At 44.2% G+C, this 19,030-nt stretch overlaps 1 protein-coding gene and 1 non-coding gene across 2 annotated transcripts; both read right to left on the bottom strand.

Annotated features, from left to right (window-relative positions):
- Positions 1-3,084: 3,084 nt before the first annotated feature.
- Positions 3,085-11,450, bottom strand: LOC111210262. Its single transcript, XM_048745683.1, is given in 1 exon segment — positions 3,085-11,450. A coding segment is annotated over 1 exon segment (306 nt). The 5' UTR covers positions 5,523-11,450; the 3' UTR covers positions 3,085-5,216.
- TRNAW-CCA lies at positions 7,051-7,124 on the bottom strand. Its single transcript has one exon. It is a non-coding gene; the product is annotated as a tRNA-Trp (tRNA).
- Positions 11,451-19,030: the final 7,580 nt, after the last annotated feature.

Below are 19,030 nucleotides of genomic sequence, written 5' to 3'. Positions count from 1 at the left end.
TTAATTCGAAAGACGGTAATCAAAGCATCACGACTCGTGGAGCATTCATTCCTAAACGGTTTAAACCTGTGAGATCAGTAGACAACCCGTAAAAGGAAGCCGCTAGGCATCAAGCCCTATTATCTTACACCTAGGGAGGGTGGCCGTTGTTGGGTTGACTCGCCGGCGATCTCGGCCGTGTCACCGGTTGACTCGCCGGCGAGCTCGGCCGTGACACGGGCCAGCTCGCCCAGCAAGCACGGCCGCGACACGAGCCAGCTCGCCCGGCGAGCACGGTCGTGTTGCCGGTCGAGTCGCCGGCGAGCTCGGCAGTGACACGGGCCAGCTCGCCTAGTGAGCACGACCGTGTTGCCGGTTGGTTCGCCGGCGAGCTCAATCGTGCCGCGGATCAGTTCGCCCGGCGACCGCGGCCAATTCTCCGTGGACCATTCCGAACCCGGTCCCATCCCATAACCATGCATCTTCGTCCGAAGTTTTCGTAACTCAGTCTTCGGGTCCATGGATACGACACCAATGTTCCGTCTAAAAAACATCGTCGAAAATATTCGGGAAGTTGGGAAGGTTATGTCTCTCGAACAGTTCCCTATTATTCGTAGTAGAGCAGGTTACGGTTAACTTAACACCAACTGCCTCGACTATGCGAAGAAACAGGGTTCCGTTGGAAGAACCATGCCTATACCAACGGCTACTTCGCGAGTAAAATCATAAAAACACTAAAGTCTCGATACGGCCCAAAGAGGGTCCGAATTGCGGACAACGGCCCATCTTTGGTCCCAAAAGACTTGAACCCAAAAACTGGTATGACGGTTTATCGCATCCGCGGGAAGAGATAAATGTCATATTTCCGAAGATAATCACAAAGAAGAAGGAAATATGGAAAAGCCCGCTTCACGACAAATCCGGCCTGAGAAGAGGTAAACCGACCTAAGGAGGAGTATGTAAGGAGGACCTAGGACGAAGAGCAGAGGGAGAGCATTCTAAGAGCAAACTTAATACTTAAAGCAATTTAGGCCTTTTTCCGTTTTTACTACCGAGCTGTGACTCGACTAGGTTAGAACTTAGGTGGCTAGACTAGCGAAGATACCGACAGCTCTCGTGGCCTAGGATCTTACCTGTTGTTCACGCTCAAACGCGAATTCGGAAATAAGACCTCTTTGTTCCCTTTTTGCTCTTTTACGATTTATTACTTTTGAATCTTTCATATTGATTGTGTTGTGTGTGGCCCAGCAGATAACCGGGACCTTCAGGGAAGGCTAAGTTAACTTGGCTTTCCTCCGATTAACAAAACTCGACGGTGTGAATTTCGGTTCCCACAAACGCCAGTTAGTCGACTAAAAGGTCTGCAAGCCTTGTCTCGCCATTATTATAATGGCGGGAACCATATTCCTTTTCACTTTCAAACTCAAAAGAAAAAAGTTGCTATCTATTCCATTATGTGGCAATACCGCCGCGAGGAGAAGAGTGAGTCCATGCTTCCTAATTTTCTGACTGAAAAGTCTTTTGGCTCGATGCGCTTAACGAAAGGGAATTCTCTAGATTAAGAATGAATTTCCTTCTCCATTAAGCCGGACCGGCGACGAATAATAAATAGGTATGTACCCCCACCCCAGGCATAGTTAGTGAGCCGTGTAATAGGTGACCATTTCGCGCGGTTCGCAGGGCACTTGAGTAAGCCGCCGGCACCCGACTGCGTCTTGACCCTTATCCAATTTTTGGGCCAATTCCCCCCTCGTACTACCAAAAAATGAGATTCTTGCCGAATCCGAGTTTGCTGCTCCAACCATTACCAAACTAATACCTATTCTGTTTAGTACTTCAGGTGCTTTTGTTGCGTATAATGTAAATCCCATAGCGGATCAATTCCAACGAGCCTTTCAAACTAGTACTTTTTGTAATCGACTCAATAGCTTCTTCAATAAATGCTGGTTCTTCGATCAAGTTTTGAATGACTTTCTAGTCAGATCGTTCCTGCGTTTCGGATATGGAGTCTCATTTGAAGCTTTAGAAAAAGGTGCTATTGAGATATTGGGCCCTTATGGTATCTCATACACATTCCGACGATTGGCCAAGCGAATAAGTCAACTTCAAAGTGGATTTGTTGTGCGAAGAGTGCGTTATGACCCGTGGCCGCCTGCCTGGTGGGGTGCGGCTCCTCCGTTGTGGATAAACGGGAAACCCGACTCTACGAACCCAAGGAAAGGCTGCACAGCAGTAGTAAGGGCGTTAAGACCAGAGCTTTTTGTAGTGCTAGTAGGAATGCAAGTGAATGAATCCCATCCCCTAGCGAGTGAAGTGCTTACGCTGCCTTAGAGATAGGGGCGAGCAAAAGAGTCTGTTCTTCAATTTTGAGATCTTTAGATTCGTAAGATCCTGATAGAGTCCCCTTCCCTTTACTAATATAATAGAGAGGGTGCTGAAAAGCAGTTGCTTGCTGTCTACTTCGCGAGCCTTCACTGCACAGTTCTGTAACTTGCCTTCTTTCGTCCGTCCATGAGGCTGTAAAAAGAGAGTTAGGGGTTGCTATCTGGCGGGAGTCGTTTCGGTTGTATGCCACGAGGTCCCTATGGACAAGGGGACAAGTGAATCATCGCTTTTGGGCGCAGGCATCCCTCTACCATCCATCCCATAGCATTCCATCGTCTCGTATTGTACTGTACCGTATCAGACCAGATAGATCTATTGAGTGAGAGAAAGGTAGTGTAACTAATTAGATATTCTTCATATTCTTATTGATAGGGATCCCCATTCATTCCTAGATTCCCGTCATTACGGATGCCCCTACCTAACTACATGGTAGTGGTCTAAGGAGCGCAATTGTTAGAGCACAGGAGAATGAAGAGTGATTTCAATAAGAGCAGCCGGACGGACTATTCTAGTGAGTCTAGTGACTACTAGAGTAGAGTTGAGTCAAAAGGTTTGGTATAGCAGCCTTTCCGAGCGATCCTCTGGGATCTCCTGTAAACCCCCATGATGTGGTAAAGGGAGGATATTAGGGGAAGCAGTGAGTGGAGATTCCCCTGCAGAGAGCCGGATGAGGGGAGACCTTCACGTCCGGTTCGGAGGGCGGGGATATCCCGACCCTACTATCATTATGCCTTCGAAATGTTACTTGGTTCAACTCTATTTGTGACCTTTTCTCGTATGTGGGACTCTCTATCTTCTTGGGTAGATAATCGATCGTCTTTCATTTTGATAGTGAGTTGTTTTTATACAAAGTCAAGTCAAGAATAATAATCGAACTGGAGGTGCTTACCAGGATGGCTTGGTAAGCAAGCAACCAGGCGCCCATTCCCAGTTCATTCTCTTCTCTCTTTTTTTAGTTTAGTGACAGCTCATCAAAACAATTGTCCAAGACTGCTAGATCGAAGACGCGACGAAAAGTAAGAAATTCCGAGTATTTTGACCAATTCAAGGGGCGTAGCGGGGTTGCTCCTTTAGCAAAACTTGGATAAAGTTGAGCCAAAAGATCCTGATTCAAGAGAAATTCATGAGGAAGTGGTATTTCTTTAGGATCTACTCCAGCATTTAGAAATTGGTTAATCGGTAAAGATACATGTACTGGATTGTCCTGCCCAAGAAAGGGACCCAAGTCCTAGTATCCCTGCTAAATGGTGATTCAACATAGATTCTACATCTTGGAACCAAGCCAATTTTGGAGCTGCTTTGTGATAATGGAACTAACCAGAAAAAAGTATTAAGGCTGCGAAGACCAATACGCCAATTGCGGTACAATAAAGTTGTAATTCACTAGTTATTCCAGATGCTCACCAAATCTGAAAAAAGCCAGAGGTTATTTGTATTCCTCGGAAGCCTCCGCCCACATCTCCATTCAGGATTTCTTGGCCCACTATTGGCCAAACCACCTGAGCACTAAGTCCAATGTGAGTAGGATCGCTCAGACATGCTTCATAATTGGAAAAACGAGCACCATGGAAATACATGCCACTCAGCCAAAGAAAGATGATAGAGAGTTGGCCAAAATGGGCGCTAAATACTTTTTCGAGAGATTTCCTCCAAATCACTGGTATGACTCTGTGCAGCGTTCATACTTCCGATGTGTGGAGTTTGTCCTGGTATTGGAAGAGGCATCTAGAGGCATTCTTTGGGGTCTTTTTTAGTCTTGACTTCCTTCTCTGACCCGTTGTGGGTGCCCGGTCTCCCTTCATATTCTATCTTTGTTGTTTGTGAATGAGTACCTATCCCTTATGGGCGAACGACGGGAATTGAACCCGCGCATGGTGGATTCACAATCCACTGCCTTGATCCACTTGGCTACATCCGCCCGCTACGCGCAACGGGCTCCCCGCTCTTAGTCACTAAGTAGTGCTCTTCTCATTTTGCCCGCCTGTTTCACTCCCACGCCGGAGGGAATGGGATTCGAACCCATGATACAATCTTCTTGTATGTCGATTTAGCAAACCAATGCCTTAAGTCACTCAGCCATCCCTCCAGTCTGTTGATCGGAATTTTTTAAAGAGTCAAGTCTTACTTATTTAAGCTGGAATGAAAATCTTCTTCTCGTATGATGTTTTATAGAGTTTTGTTTCTTTTATCTATCTCCTCATTCGAACGAGAGAATTGAGTTGATAGCTTCAGTAGTGGTTGCTTATGCTTGATGGTGTGTAGTGGGATGACCTGGTAGCGATCATATTAGTATGTATATGAGCAGGACTTTCAAGATCTAATATCTTTCAAGAAAGTTGGACCATTTATCACATCAAGGTAACTACGATAGGCAAAAGAAGACTCTTAGGTCGTTGATTCAAATTCTACCTATATTTGCATTCACTTAATGGTCAAACCTACAATGGAATTGACTCTAACATCCGATCCGGCCGGAGGAAAGACTTACTACTACAAGGGCTTGTGCCAACCAACAAGAAGGGGGACGGAGCAAAGACATCTCTTGGCCAGAACCGGACATTGCCCTTTACCATCTCACCACTAGGAGACTGGGACTCGAGGCGTGGTTAAGTATTCCCTTCCGCTCTGGAAGTCAATTTATTTGCTATCTTTCGGTTCCAAATCTTTTTTTTTTATAAAGAGTGTATTGTATGGTCCAGTTGGTGTGGAGAGATGGGTCACTCTTGCGCATCTCGCGCTGTGGTGATTGGTAGAGGAGCCGAGCGTACGCAAGAATCAAGTGCCTCAGAGCTTCCACTAGGCAATCGGACCACTACATCGAATGAAATAAACTGGTTCCACGCTGCCTGAGGTCAAGTCTTCCCCGCTATTCTAACTCTAAATCCCGGTCGCACCCTTCACACAACAAATCTACTTCGAGGCGTCGGCTGAACCTTCGATTCTTTAGGAAATGACTAGCAACAGGAGGATGAGATGCCGAGGAATTTTGCTGCTAATCCCAGGACCAATCCCGTTGTTTGTGCACTCAGGACTAGGCCCGTATCCAGAACGAATAGAAGGAGGATAATTGCAATTTTTATGCTAACAGGCTGCTCAACTTTTGGAATGAGAACCAAAAGAGACCGATTAATCTCCGCATACTGTCTCGGATCACTCATGGGACCGGGAGTGGGTGGTCCCTAGGAACGGCGGAAAGGAAGTACTGGTTCAATCAGATACGAGTGACGGAACCGGGGTTGATCAAAGACATGCGCCGAGTGCCGGGAATAACTATAAGCCGATTCGTTGTGGAACTAATGCTTGCATTGGTTTCTTTATCTTGTGGTCGACATTGACAGATTCCTGTTCTAGTATTTGGCGGTGTCCATCCATTAATGTAAAGATTGGGCGTGGGAGAGGTTTGACGAAAGAAACTTTCCGGGCGATCATCTTCTGAGCTTTGATCGTAGACCAACCTCATCCGGCGGACAGATTCCTGTTCTGCTGATCCTTCTTCTTCCGAACCTGAATAAGACAGAATGAATCTTTTTCTGGGAAGGTGAGAGCTATCTCGAAATCTAATAAATTACCTCCTGGCCCCTATTAGAAGGTTATCCGCCTTGCTCCAATGCATGTCGAAGGTTTAGCTGGGGAGCACTACGGTATGTTGCATCTATCTCTCTTTGTGGGACTAAGTAGAAGGTTTCAGGTAGAAGGCTTTCCCATTTATTCTAGGTGGTCCATCCTAACATTTAACCAACGAGGAGAACACTCCACGAATGAAGAGGATAATCTCCTATTCTTTTTTCGAGTAGTTTTGGCTATCGATCTAGTAATATAGTCAAAGTAATCAAGGTTCGAAACTCAAATAGCAAATCAAATCTTTCGATATAAGGGTCTTAGAGCCTCCCCTATAGATAATCCAATATAACCCCTTCTGGAAAGCCAGACCATAATATCGAGCTAGCAGCTTAAGTAGCAAAGGGACAGTGGGGTGGTGAAAGTGACAACAGATGCTGCAGCCTCTTCAGAACTGATGCTAAATGACGGACAAAGCTACTCCGCTACGACATAGGAGAAGAGGCCTACGCACGTTGAAGTAGGTGTCTAGGTGGAAAAGCAGAATCAAAAATAGCCAGTTGTTAGAGTAAGAAGAATTCATTACCTTATGGTGCTTACAGAGCATCAAGAAGAAAGTAGCTTAAGACTATTCCCCTTATAGGTTATAGGCACGCTTACTGCTATGATATTTTAGGGCTTCGTTACGGTAGAGTCTTCCCTATAGCTTTCCTTAGATGCGGGCTGGAAGGTCAGCTAGTTAATCAATTGTGCCAATCCTTCTTCTCTCTTTGACGACCGATAAAGAAGAAAAGCAAATACCTATTGTGGGATGTAGTACTCAATCTAATATCAGTACTTTCCGGGGGTGCAAAAGGAGATTCTCAAAATGCCATTCCCCTACCTCTTTTAACTGCTGCTGCTATCAGAGGTTTCTGGTACGGAAGCGGATTAGCTGATATGTCTTGTTCCAGTGCAAGCGCTTGTGAGTTCCCTAGGTTACCAATGGGTGAGTGGAGGAACCCCTGGGAAAGTATCTTGATCAGATCTAGACGAATTAGCCATATAGGCAGACACCCAATGGAAAGATTAGTGATGTTCAATTATTTGAGTTCAGTCTAATGTTCGACCTAACAAGAGCAACGGAATCACGCTCTTTAGGATTTTAACCTACGACATTGGGTTTTGGAGACCCACGTTCTACCAAACTGAACTAAGAGCGCTTTCTTATCACAATTAACAAGACTGTAAAGACGAGGATTCTTTTTTTTTTTTTATAACCCCAATAAATTTTCCACGCCTATACTATTATATATAATATGAGAAATTGAAAGATTATCTATGTCCAATTTGAATCGATCTCAAATTGATCCCTCCTTACTGCTTAGAGGAGAAAGAATAGGTAGAGGGATGACAGGAGAAGTCTCAGATGATCCTATCATTTGAGGATTCGAACCTGTGACATTTTTGACTCAAAACAAAGGCGCTACCAAGCTGCGCTACATCCATTTCAATTGGGCTGCGGTCTCATTGTAGAGAATCTCTGCCCTCTTTTCCACATCCGAGGAACGCCTCCATCGATATCAAATTTCTCTTGCCATTTTTTCTTTTTTGCTTTTGATTTATATACTCATCATAATCCCGCCCCTCCTACAAACACTTACTGGCTTATGAGAAAAAGGCTGATAAATAATCAGCCCTATGAATTGAATAAGCGAGGTTTTCCCGATAGAAATGCTTGCATGCGAGAGAGATCCCAATTCTGTCTATCCGAAAAAAGCAAGCCCTGCCGCCAGCTTCCACCCCGACAAAAAAAAACATGAGCGCCTAGCGCGAAAGGTTGCTTTACTAAATAATATAAGGCGCGTTAGCGCTTTAGTTTTCAATAAGGTATTTAGTCACTCAGCCTTTAGGCACTTTAGTGACTCGAGAACTTGTTTCGAGGCACCCTAGTGACTCGACTGAAAAGGAGAGGTTGTAAAACAAACTCGAATAAAAGGAGAGGTATTGATTACTTGAAGCGTAGCGAGAGGTTTCAATAACTCGAGTGAAACGAGAGGAGAGGGGGGAGAAAGTCCAAGATTGCAGTAAGTTTGATAATGATCGAGTGACTTTGCTTTTTCGGTCCGAACCAAGGAATCCCCTTATATATGATGAAAAATGGATCTTGTTCTATCGTTGATCAGAGATTTCTCTATGAAACGAATCGGAGTTTGAAGAAGGGGAAGGAGATGGAGTCCTCGACCCGGAACAGATAGAGGAGGATTTATTCAATCACATAGTTTGGGCTCCTAGAATATGGCGCCCTCGGGGCTTTCTATTTGATTGTATCGAAAGGCCTAATGAATTGGGATTTCCCTATTTGGCCTGGTCATTTCGGGGCAAGCGGATCATTTATGATGAAAAGTATGAGCTTCAAGAGAATGATTTGGAGTTCTTGCAGAGCGGAACCAAGACGAGATAGGTCTTCCAAAGAACAAGGCTTTTTTAGAATAAGCCAATTCATTTGGGACCCTGCAGATCCACTCTTTTTCCTATTCAAAGATCAGCCCTTTGTCTCTGTGTTTTCACATCGAGAATTCTTTGCAGATGAAGAGATGTCAAAGGGGCTTCTTACTTCCCAAACAGATCCTCCTACATCTTATATAAAAGCTGGTTTATCAATAATACGCAAGAAAATCACTTCGAATTGTTGATTCAGCGCCAGAGATGGCTTAGAACCAATAGTTCATTATCTAATGGATTTTTCCGTTCTAATACTCTATCCGAGAGTTATCAGTATTTATCAAATATGTTCCTATCTAACGGAACGCTATTGGATCGAATGACAAAGACATTGTTGAAAAAAAGATGGCTTTTACTGGATGAAATGAAATTAGGATTCATGTAATGTAACAGGAGAAAGGTTTCCCATTACTTAGCTGGGAAGATATGTGGCCATGAAATAGGGATTAAGTGGAACGGAATTGACTGGGTGGTAGAGTTGTAGAAACACCTGTTTCTTCCACTTAGCTCCATGGAACAATATGGTACTACTGAAACATGGAAGAATTGAAATCTTAGATCAAAACACTATGTATGGATGGTATGAACTGCCTAAACAAGAATTCTTGAACAGCGAACAACCAGAGCTAGTACTCACTACATCAAAAAAAATTTCATTAATGAAAGATGGAAATCCATTGGAAAATAAAAAATTCGCATGTCGGATGAAATTGTTGTTGCTATCTTTTCCAATAATGAATCAACTGAATAACTAAATAAAATAGATACACTTTTCTCTTCCTCTCAGCTCGATGGATCTTCTCAATTGGAAGATCCCCTATATGGATAATACACATTCCAGTTGACCGAGCCTAATTATAATTTTTTTGTTCCGAAGTCAAGATATCCACGGAGTGGTTCGCCCTATTCAGATATTCACGACCAAGAAGTACTGGATTCTCTTTAGGATAGGTCCTTAAAGGAGAAGGAAGGCTGGAATGCCACCAGGCGTCTATTATTTCATTCACCCGACCCGATAGTAACCAATTTTGGTAACGTCCATCCAGTGCCAAAGTCACTGAATGGGTAAGTCACCAATCCCTAAAACGGACTATGTAATGTACTTTATCTGCTGGGTTACGGGGGGCATTTTACCAGAGGTTTAGATTGTATCAGTCTACCCTTGTGTGATTCCTGTTGAATCATATACTGCGGGGCGCAGGGGGGACGATTTCAAAGCGGACTCCCCCTCCCCATTTATTAGATAGAGAAGATCGCCAAGATTTTGCGATCCGCTGCCGAACTTATTCAATTTCAATATTATGCCTTGAAGAGGCGTTCTTCGAACCTCCATGCTCTTTAGCACGAGATTTTGAGTCTCGCGTGTCTACCATTTCACCACCAAGGCGTTCATCGGAGTGAATCGTATTCCATAAATATGATATCTATCTAGTACGGCCAATTGGACTGAATGTGGTATGGCAGCAGTAGCAAAGGGGCACATTAATTAGTAAGGCAAGCTGTAAGAATAGCACTAGGAAATCTCTCTAAAACCAAAGCCCTGGAGACAACTGAGTGACTGTGGTCAAGTAGCTGTTAGTAAGAAGCTCCGGTTCACAAAAGGAAAGAGTCACTGACCGAGTGCAGTGGTAATACCAACAGAGAGAGCTCCCAACGGAAAGAGGTCCCTAATAGGAGAGAAAAAAATTCCAAAGGTATCAAATGACTCGATAAGAGGTCCTTTGGAAGAATGCAGAAGCACCACCAATGGCCATGCACAAGTCTACGTCTGGCACTCTTGCAAGTAGGGAGTCCTATGCCTTTTTATATAAACAGATAAAAGCTCGAGAAGATCTTTCCTCATGTGGATTCAAAAAGCAAGGATCTGTCCAATGGATTTGCCTTGAAAACAAAGTCGTATTTGAGTTGGGAAGTTCTAGGAAAAAGGTTTACCTACGGAGAAGACTTAATCAATTCACTTCGTGGATAAACTTCATGGTGTTATTCTTTTGGAATTTCCGGTGGGAAAGACCAGGGGAAACATTGACACTATGGAAAGAATCTATCTCTGTCAAGGGCAAAAGCGATAGGCCAGAATAACGAGGAAAGGGGGACTGGTTCAACCTCAGGAATGAGAGCAAGCAAGTCCAGATTTGTTGTGCAAGTCACTGTCTTTATCCGATCCGATAAGATAGATCTGATGCATATATAGTAAAGAAAAGCTCTTCCGCAAGCCATTTTGGGAAATTCCCTAACTTTGAACGAAAGAATAGTGAGCTTCTTTCCTTGCTACTTGAAAGAATGCCTTGGCACACTCATACTAGAAGTCAAAGAAAGAACTCGGGTCTAAGCTCTCAACTTCAAGGAAGGCGTTCCTCGAGAGCAGAAATGTCATCTACCTTTCCAACGGAATCTTTGACCGACTAACGTGAGTTCTAGGAAAAGAGAGAGACTTTAAGCTAAAGAAACCACTTTTTTTTTACCTAGACATTCTTCCAAGAGTTCAGAGCTAATAGGCCCAGTCTGATAGTTATTGGCTGAGAACATAGAGCGGGGAAAGTTCTGACTTTGTGGTTCCTTAAGAGCAGTTACCTCCTGTCCCGGAAAAGCCTAACTTGTCTAGCCGGAAAATGCCTCCTTTTTATTACTTCCAATAGATAAGTTCTAACACTGCAAGGTGTTATTCTGGGAGTGTTGCATGCCCAATAGAAATCTTTCTTAGACTTTACCCCTTACAGAGAGAATAATACAAACTTGAATACCCGAAACTCCAACGGAAGAACTCCGGCAAAGACTTCCACTATGAGCTCGATTGTTCCGCTTAGGGCCCGTAGGAATCTGAAGCCTTAGACTTCTTACACCGGGACAAATGAAACTACTATATCCGGAAAACTTCTACTCTGTCACTGTTTCCCGCGGCATTTTTTCAATGGAATTACAGCGAAGTCGAATATGGACAGAGAGGGTAGCTCTTTTTCGTCGAAAGCTTTGAAGCAGTATCCACTCTCTGTGCATGTTCAATAAGATAGCAGCTCGATCGAGAGATATATCTCCGATCACTTTTTTTAAGCGAGCACCATGCACACTGGATCGTAGGCAGCTGTGGCTGACCTGTAGGTCTTTTGTTCGGATTCAGATGTTAGAGACTCAAGGGGTTCCTCCAGTTTCGCTGAAGAAGCTAGGTTCCTCCTGTGACAGGCTTATTTGTCTTATGGTAGGGCAGTAGCAAGAAGCCTCCATAGGAGGTGTGACTCCTATGACTACTCAATCGATTCGCATAAACTAAAGGAAGAGGTGGGATTTCAAGGGTTAGCCGAGGAATTCAGTGAAGTTTCCCAATCTACAATCCTAGCCTCCCTAGCAGGTAACCATTCTCTACTCACTTTTTGGGGCACTTGGTATAAAAACCCCTCTCCTTTCAGTCGAGTGACTTCGTCCCACTCGGGGAAGGAATCGAAAGATAGTGGATGACAGAACAAGTGAGGGTATTGAGACTTCAAATCTTCGAGTAGAATCGGTTTGTTTGCAAATCCCCAAGCTATGGCACTGATGACTTTACCTTTTCCCGATTCTTTGAATATTGATTATGCCTTTTTTCCTTTCCATCTCCTTTTCCTTTCCAAAAATGATTGATTTGCAATTGGGTAGTAAAAGTGACATGTTTCCAAAGATAGGGAGGGATAGGGGTCACAAGGAATAAGTCGTTGTTGGGGTCAAAATCGGTCACGACGGAATCAATGTCTGAAAGTCCGTAAAAATAGGCATGAACGTTTTTACGAAAAATAAATCTTAGAAAAAGATTTATTTTTACGAAGAATCTTGCGGAGAAAACACATTCACGAAAAATGGGAGAAAGACGCGAACAAGGTTGCCGCATAGCAACCAGCGCAAAAGCTGGTCGCTACATAGCGACCGAGCTATCACCAAAGCTCGGTCTCTACGTAGCGACAAAGCACGTACACGGCTCGGTCGCTACGTAGCGACCGAGCTCTCACCGAAGCTCGGTCGCTGCGTAGCGACCGAGCACGTACACGGCTCGGTCGCTACGCAGCGACCGAGCTCTCCCCGAAGCTTGGTCGCTACGTAGCGACCTAGCACGTACACGGCTCGGTCGCTACGTAGCGACCAAGCTCTCCCCGAAGCTCGGTCGTTACGTAGCGACCGAGCACGTACACAGCTCGATCGCTACGTAGCGATCGAGCTCTCCCCGAAGCTCGGTCGCTACGTAGCGACCGAGCATGTACATGGCTCGGTCGCTACGTAGTGACTGAGCACGCACACGACTCGGTCACTACGTAGCGACCATGCTTTCTTAAAAATCGATACGACACGAATCCATGCATTCTCGTATACTCTTTAATGCTATCTCTCGAAGACCATAGCCAACCCATTTCATGTTTCTCGTCATTTGAAGTCATCAATCGAACTTTACGATAAAAACCGCGGAAAGTTTGTTTTTATCGAAAGAAGCCGTAATAAACGTTTCGAGTCAAACAACGGCCCAAAGAGACCTAAGACGTGACTCGAAACCCACTTACGATTTCTTAACCAAATGCCCATAAACCGTAGGAAAGTTTATGCTCGGTTCGCAAGGAAAGATAAATGTCAAGTTTCCGCGGATAAATACGAAGTATTCGAAAATAATTAGAAAGATCAGGAAAAACGGAATATCTCCATTTTTAAGTTATGACGGCTTAAGGGCAGAAGAGGAAAAAGCGTAAACCGACCTAGGAGCGAGTATATAAGGAGTCCTAGGCGAGAGGCACGGGGGAGAACTTTTTAGACTCAGAACTCTCGGCACTTAGAAACTCTGAGGCATTATTCTCGACATGCTTTGTTTCCATGACTGGCACCCGATTACCAGACGAACTTGCACAAGCAGTTCGATATCTTGGTTCACTCTTGAACTACGTTCGGCTTGATCCTCGAAAGGGGTACGTTGGCAGCCTTGCATAAGATTCAGTCCGAAATCAATCAAAAACCTTTTCAGTATTTTCTTCGTCTTTTGTTATCGAGCTGCGAGTCAACTAGGTTTGAGCTTTTAGGCTGCTAGAACTAGGTAACTCGCTGACACCCTTTGCGACCAAAGCTTTTATGATCTCTTGTAATGATCGCAACGCTCTCACGCGGACTCGAAATAAGATCTACCGTTTTCTCTAAACTCGTTTTTTATCTTTTCATGATTTTCGCATATATTTGGTCACTTGCCGTTGGCTCTCGCCGAGATCCGGGACCTCTGTAAAATTAGGATTTTCCTAGTTTCCTAATTTAAACGTAAATCGATAGTGCGAATTTCGGTTCCCACAGTTTGCCGCTAGAAGGAGGGGGGGGGTACGGATTACTCTAACTCATAGCCGCAAAACGCTTGATCAAAACAATGTCTGGAAATACGAAAGAGAAAATCGCAGTTCGCAACAACGCTGGTAAGAAAACTCCAGCCGCCACTGCGCTTATGGCCAACGCCTATGCAAACGCCACAGTTCTTGAGAAAATCAAAAACCTTGCTGCGACTTTTTGCCACAGGAAGTGCAATGAAACGAGCTCGCGATTTCTCTTTTTAAACATAAAGGGAAACGATAAATCTTATCAAACCCCGTAAATTTGGCTCATTACCGAACAAAAGAAATCTCAATGCGTAAGGGTTTTACCAAAACTTGTTCTCCTAAAAACCGCAGAAACCCCTAGGTTAATCGCGGAAAAAAGAAGCGCAACAAATTGATTACACAGCTCGGTCGCTACGTAGCGACCGAGCAAGCACACGGCTCGGTTGCTACGTAGCGACCAAGCTCAAGCCAAGCTCGGTCGCTACGTAGCGACCGAGCACGAACACAGCTCGGTCGCGACGTAGCGACCGAGCTCCAGCCAAGCTCGATCGCTACGTAGCGACCGAGCTCAAGCCAACTCTCCACTCGCTACGTAGCGACCTCTCAGGCCTAAAAAGGGTCCTCCTTTGCGATCTATTTTGAATCCTCATCGTAACGCTTTTTGTTTCGTCTCAATCGGAGTTTCCGTTGAGATTTTACGACGAAAACAAGTAGGACTCTTCTTGGCTTGCTTCCACTCGCTACGTAGCGACCTGTCAGGCCTCCAGCTCGCTACATAGCGACCTGTCAGGCCTAAAAAAGCTCGTCCTTTGTGTTCTCTTTTGAATCCCGATCGAAACGCTTTTCGTTTCTTCTCAATCGGAGTTTCCGTTGAGATTTTACGGCGAAAACAAGTAAGACTCGTCTAAACTCCTTCGCTTGCTCCTACTCGCCCTTACCTCCATATTTGTGTTCTCATTCAAATATCGATCGACACGTCTCTTGTTTCGTCTCGATTAGAGTTACCATTGAAACTTTACGATAAAAAAAAAACCCCGCAAAGACTAGTTTTCTCGCGTGGATTCAGATTAATCGTATAATACGGCAACGATTAACTTAACACCTTAGCAGCCTCAACTATACGATTACGTTGAACCTTTTTATCGACTTCGTATCAGTCAAGTTTGGAAGATAAATGTCAAGTCTCAAAGGATAAACACCAATATCGAAAAAGGCTAACATACACAAGAAGAGGAAGGGGAAATGAGTAAGCAAAACTGAGAAGAGACAAAACTGCATCTTCGAGAGAACTAAGGTATTTGCGACTTGAAATTTTTGAAATCAGACTTGGAGTTTTCGTAGGAAATTACTAAGAAATAAAAACGCCTTTGAGACTGCCATAGAACTTTAGGGAACGTAAAACCTAGGGGGATAGTCTAGCGAACTAAGTCTTAGGTGATTTTTCCTGTCTCGATATATTGTCCCATAACTGTTCGTCCAGATCTTGCAAACCGATCTAAACTCTCCAAAAATCGAGAAACGATCGCCACGCATATCAAGCTCGCTTCCTAAGGAGAGAAAAAACTAGAGACATGAACGTCATGTTAAAACCGATTCGTTTCTGGCAATTCTCTCGGAACCTACATATTCCAAGTCTTCAACCTGGAAACAACCAAATCACAGTCCAAGCGACTCGAACTGTCGATCATTCTATTCCTCGAGAAAAAAGGGACGGAGTAGGTGCGTATACTATACTCGTATACTCCCATACTTCAAAAACATATTCAAACAATGCGATGTCTCGTCAAGATCAAGAAAATGCTTTCGACAAGAAAACGCTTTCGACAATGTAAACTCTCGTAGAAATATGCGGAAAAATATTCATACAATGCGATGTCTCTTCAAGATCATCCTAAAAGCAAACGACAATCTGAGATTCGTCTAAACGCTAGGAACTGATCCAAACCATGTTGGAAAAATTGTCAAAGACTATACAGCATCTATCATCGCAATCATTCGTTTAGAAAACCTCTGCCAAACTTCAGAATGAAAGTCGATGATTTACTGAAGTCATAAAGATCTTTTCCGATTTGATAAAACGAGTTTCGTATAAGAATCATTATACGAGAAATCTTCAGGCATCAAAGCATCACTCTCATTTTCCATTGAACCAACTGACTCACGGAAAAACATCAAAAACATTTGCGACAAAGTAAAATCAAGAACAAAAGTAACAGAAAATACGACAAAGAGAACACGTCCTCCCCACTTGTCGACTAAGTCTATCGCTGTTTAACTGATTCATTCAAGAAACCTGCAAAAACGTTTCGCGACTAGATCTCGGTGAAATAACCTTTGGTAAAACTCCATGAGTGACTCAGAGAAACTTTCACCAAAGAATAAAAACAAAAGCGAAAACGTTTCTCAAAAATCTGCGGAAACATCGTTATTTTTACATCTCCATATGTCGCGTCAATTTAATAAATTCGTAAAAACCGGTCGCCCGTTACTTACGCAAAAAATCCTTCGTATAATCAGATCATGTCAAACGAAGTAACTTTCGAAAGTAAACGTAACATGTTTTATGAAAAAGTACTTTCCTTATAGCAAAAAACCAAGCTGTATGATCCAACATTGGACGACCAATATAAAATTTACTTCCTCGCACCACGATCTGAAAGGTCTCATTCTTTAGCCCCGCGACTCACTGGCATCCGCTCTCATTCCGCTTGGTCACGTCCGAGCAGGAAATCACCCCGTAACTGACTCCGCACGGGCTCTGTATCGTGCTTCTTAGGCTTTATCTCCCTCGGAAACAAAGGAAACAACTTCCATACGAATAAAGGAAACATTATACGAAACTTTCATCGTATAAATTAACCCTAAAGTGGAAAAACGTTTTCTACCACCTTGGGCATACTAGGCCTATAAATCTCGATAAATGTCATTCGTCACTCGCCCAATTACACCTTTCCTTCGAAGCCGAACTAGGTTACAACATCCCCTTTAAGGACGATTCTAACCGACTTGACCTTATTGACAGCACGAAAGTGTCATGGTCTAATCCTTTGGCAACAACGTCCTTGGCTATAAAGCTGAGCACAGCCTTCATGCAAAGCCAAAACAATTGAGCGACCACCACTCCAATAACTTGACGGCTAAACGGTAATCCATAATTTGTTTTGAAACGCCAAGTAACAATTACACAAACAATTATCGTATCACCCAAAAACGGGAATCATACGGTAAATTCGTCATAACAAAACTCAGTCCTAACAACCAAACAGTTAACGGAAAGGTTCCACTTGTCAAAAATCGACCAAGTTCCATATACTACGATACACTTTAAGCCCGCTGTGTTTTACTCGTAAAATGCGGCATGTAAGGAAAACTCGTAACAGAGCTCCTATAGCTATACGGAACATCCTCAAATAGACACGAAAGAAATCTCGGAAGGCCAACACCAAACAAAGCACAGTATAGGAGGATGCCTCTTTCCGGGGACAAATTTACGCGACCCCTTGGTCCTAACTCCTCGATCACAAATCAAATCCAAACAAGAACAACAATTCTGGCTGCGAACATCCGTAGTCAAACAAGAATGTTTCCCAAACGCAGGGCTAAGACTAATCCCTTGCAACATCGCGAAACATCTTCAAGCCCGCAGACATTTCAAGCACGAAACGCGGCATACGAAAGAATAACAAATCTTCAGCATCGCGAGACGTCGCAGACGCCTGAAGATTCGTTCTTCGACGAAATTTCCTTCCTCGATAATAACACTTTCTTGGAAGACCAGACAGTCATACGCACTAACATCTTCTCAAAACATATCCTTCGCGAAGACTCGAAATGGTAATTTTAACCATTAAGACTCGTAGAGATGACTCTCGTACATCCGACACAAGGATAATAGCGCTATAAAAGAAACCCAAATTTTTTGGTCAGCACTTCCAGGAGGCTTAAAAATTGTCCTTGGAGAGATGCTCGGTTCCAACCATACAAGTCGTATAAGCCGAGAACCTATCGCGGACTTTAAATCGGTATGGAATCATGATGAAATTGAAACAGAATATGTAAGTCGAATTAGTCATCACACCCTCTAAAACCAGGAGTAAACCTAGGTCTTGCCCTAAACCCAGCGCACTGGTCTCTAACATCTCTAGGCATAGTATCAAAAACCTTGATACGAGATCCCAAAATTTGTCTCTTTGCCAATATTCGAGCGTCTTCGGAAATCCCGCAAGTTTGAACACTGCGGAAAACTCTCGAAAACAGATCACGGATATAGCAGTTCACACAGAGTTAGTTTACAAGATGACAACTCGTAGTCTTCCTTCTACACCCATATAAAATGCCATCGGCAGCAACACACCTGATAACCTCTACATAAAAACCAGACCGTAAAGGTCTCGCTGGAAAACTAGTCATATGAACCTTAACTCCAAGACGAACTACGAAAGGCTTGATCCCTTCAACAAGGGTACGTAGGCAGCCGTCATAAGGCGCAGCCCCAATCTTATCGCGTTCTACTTTTAGAAGAGCGAGAAGACCACTTACCACGGACCTTTTCGACCATTAATTCTGCCTAACTCACCTAACTTGCCAAGCCACTCGCTAAAACCTCACGCTAGAAGTTCATGGTTCTAACGAGCTGGGGGGCTAACTGTTGGGGTCAAAATCGGCATGAACATTTTTACGAAAAATAAATCTTAGAAAAAAATTTATTTTTACGAAGAATCTTGCGGAGAAAACACATTCACGAAAAATCAGAGAAAGACGCGAACAAGGTTGCCGTGTAGCAACAAGCGCAAAAGCTGGTCGCTACGTAGCGACCGAGCTATCACCAAAGCTCGGTCGTTACGTAGCGACCCAGCACGTACACGGCTCGATCGCTACGTAGCGGCCGAGCTCTCACCGAAGCTCTGTCGCTACGTAGCGACCGAGCACGTACAACGCTCGGTCGCTACGTAGCGACCGAGCTCCCCCCGAAGCTTGGTCGCGACATAGCGACCGAGTTCTCACTACGTAGCGACCGAGCTCTCACCGAAGCTCGGTCGCTACGTAGCTACCGAGCTCTCACCAAAGCTCGGTTACTACGTAGCGACCGAGCACGTACACGGCTCAGTCGCTACGTAGCGACCGAGCTACGTAGCGACCGAGCTTCGGGGAGACCTCGGTCGCTACGTAGCGACCGAGCCGTGTACGTGCTCAGTCGCTACGTAGCGATAGAGCTCTCACCAAAGCTCGGTCGCTACGTAGCGACCGAGCACTACACGGCTCGGTCGCTACGTAGCGACCGAGCTCGCACCGAATCTCGGTCGCTACGTAGCGACCAAGCT

This window comes from Brassica napus, chromosome C1, assembly GCF_020379485.1.
Source record: "Brassica napus cultivar Da-Ae chromosome C1, Da-Ae, whole genome shotgun sequence".
NCBI classification, from domain to species: Eukaryota; Viridiplantae; Streptophyta; class Magnoliopsida; order Brassicales; family Brassicaceae; genus Brassica; species Brassica napus.
This window is presented reverse-complemented; position numbering and strand designations above follow the sequence as displayed.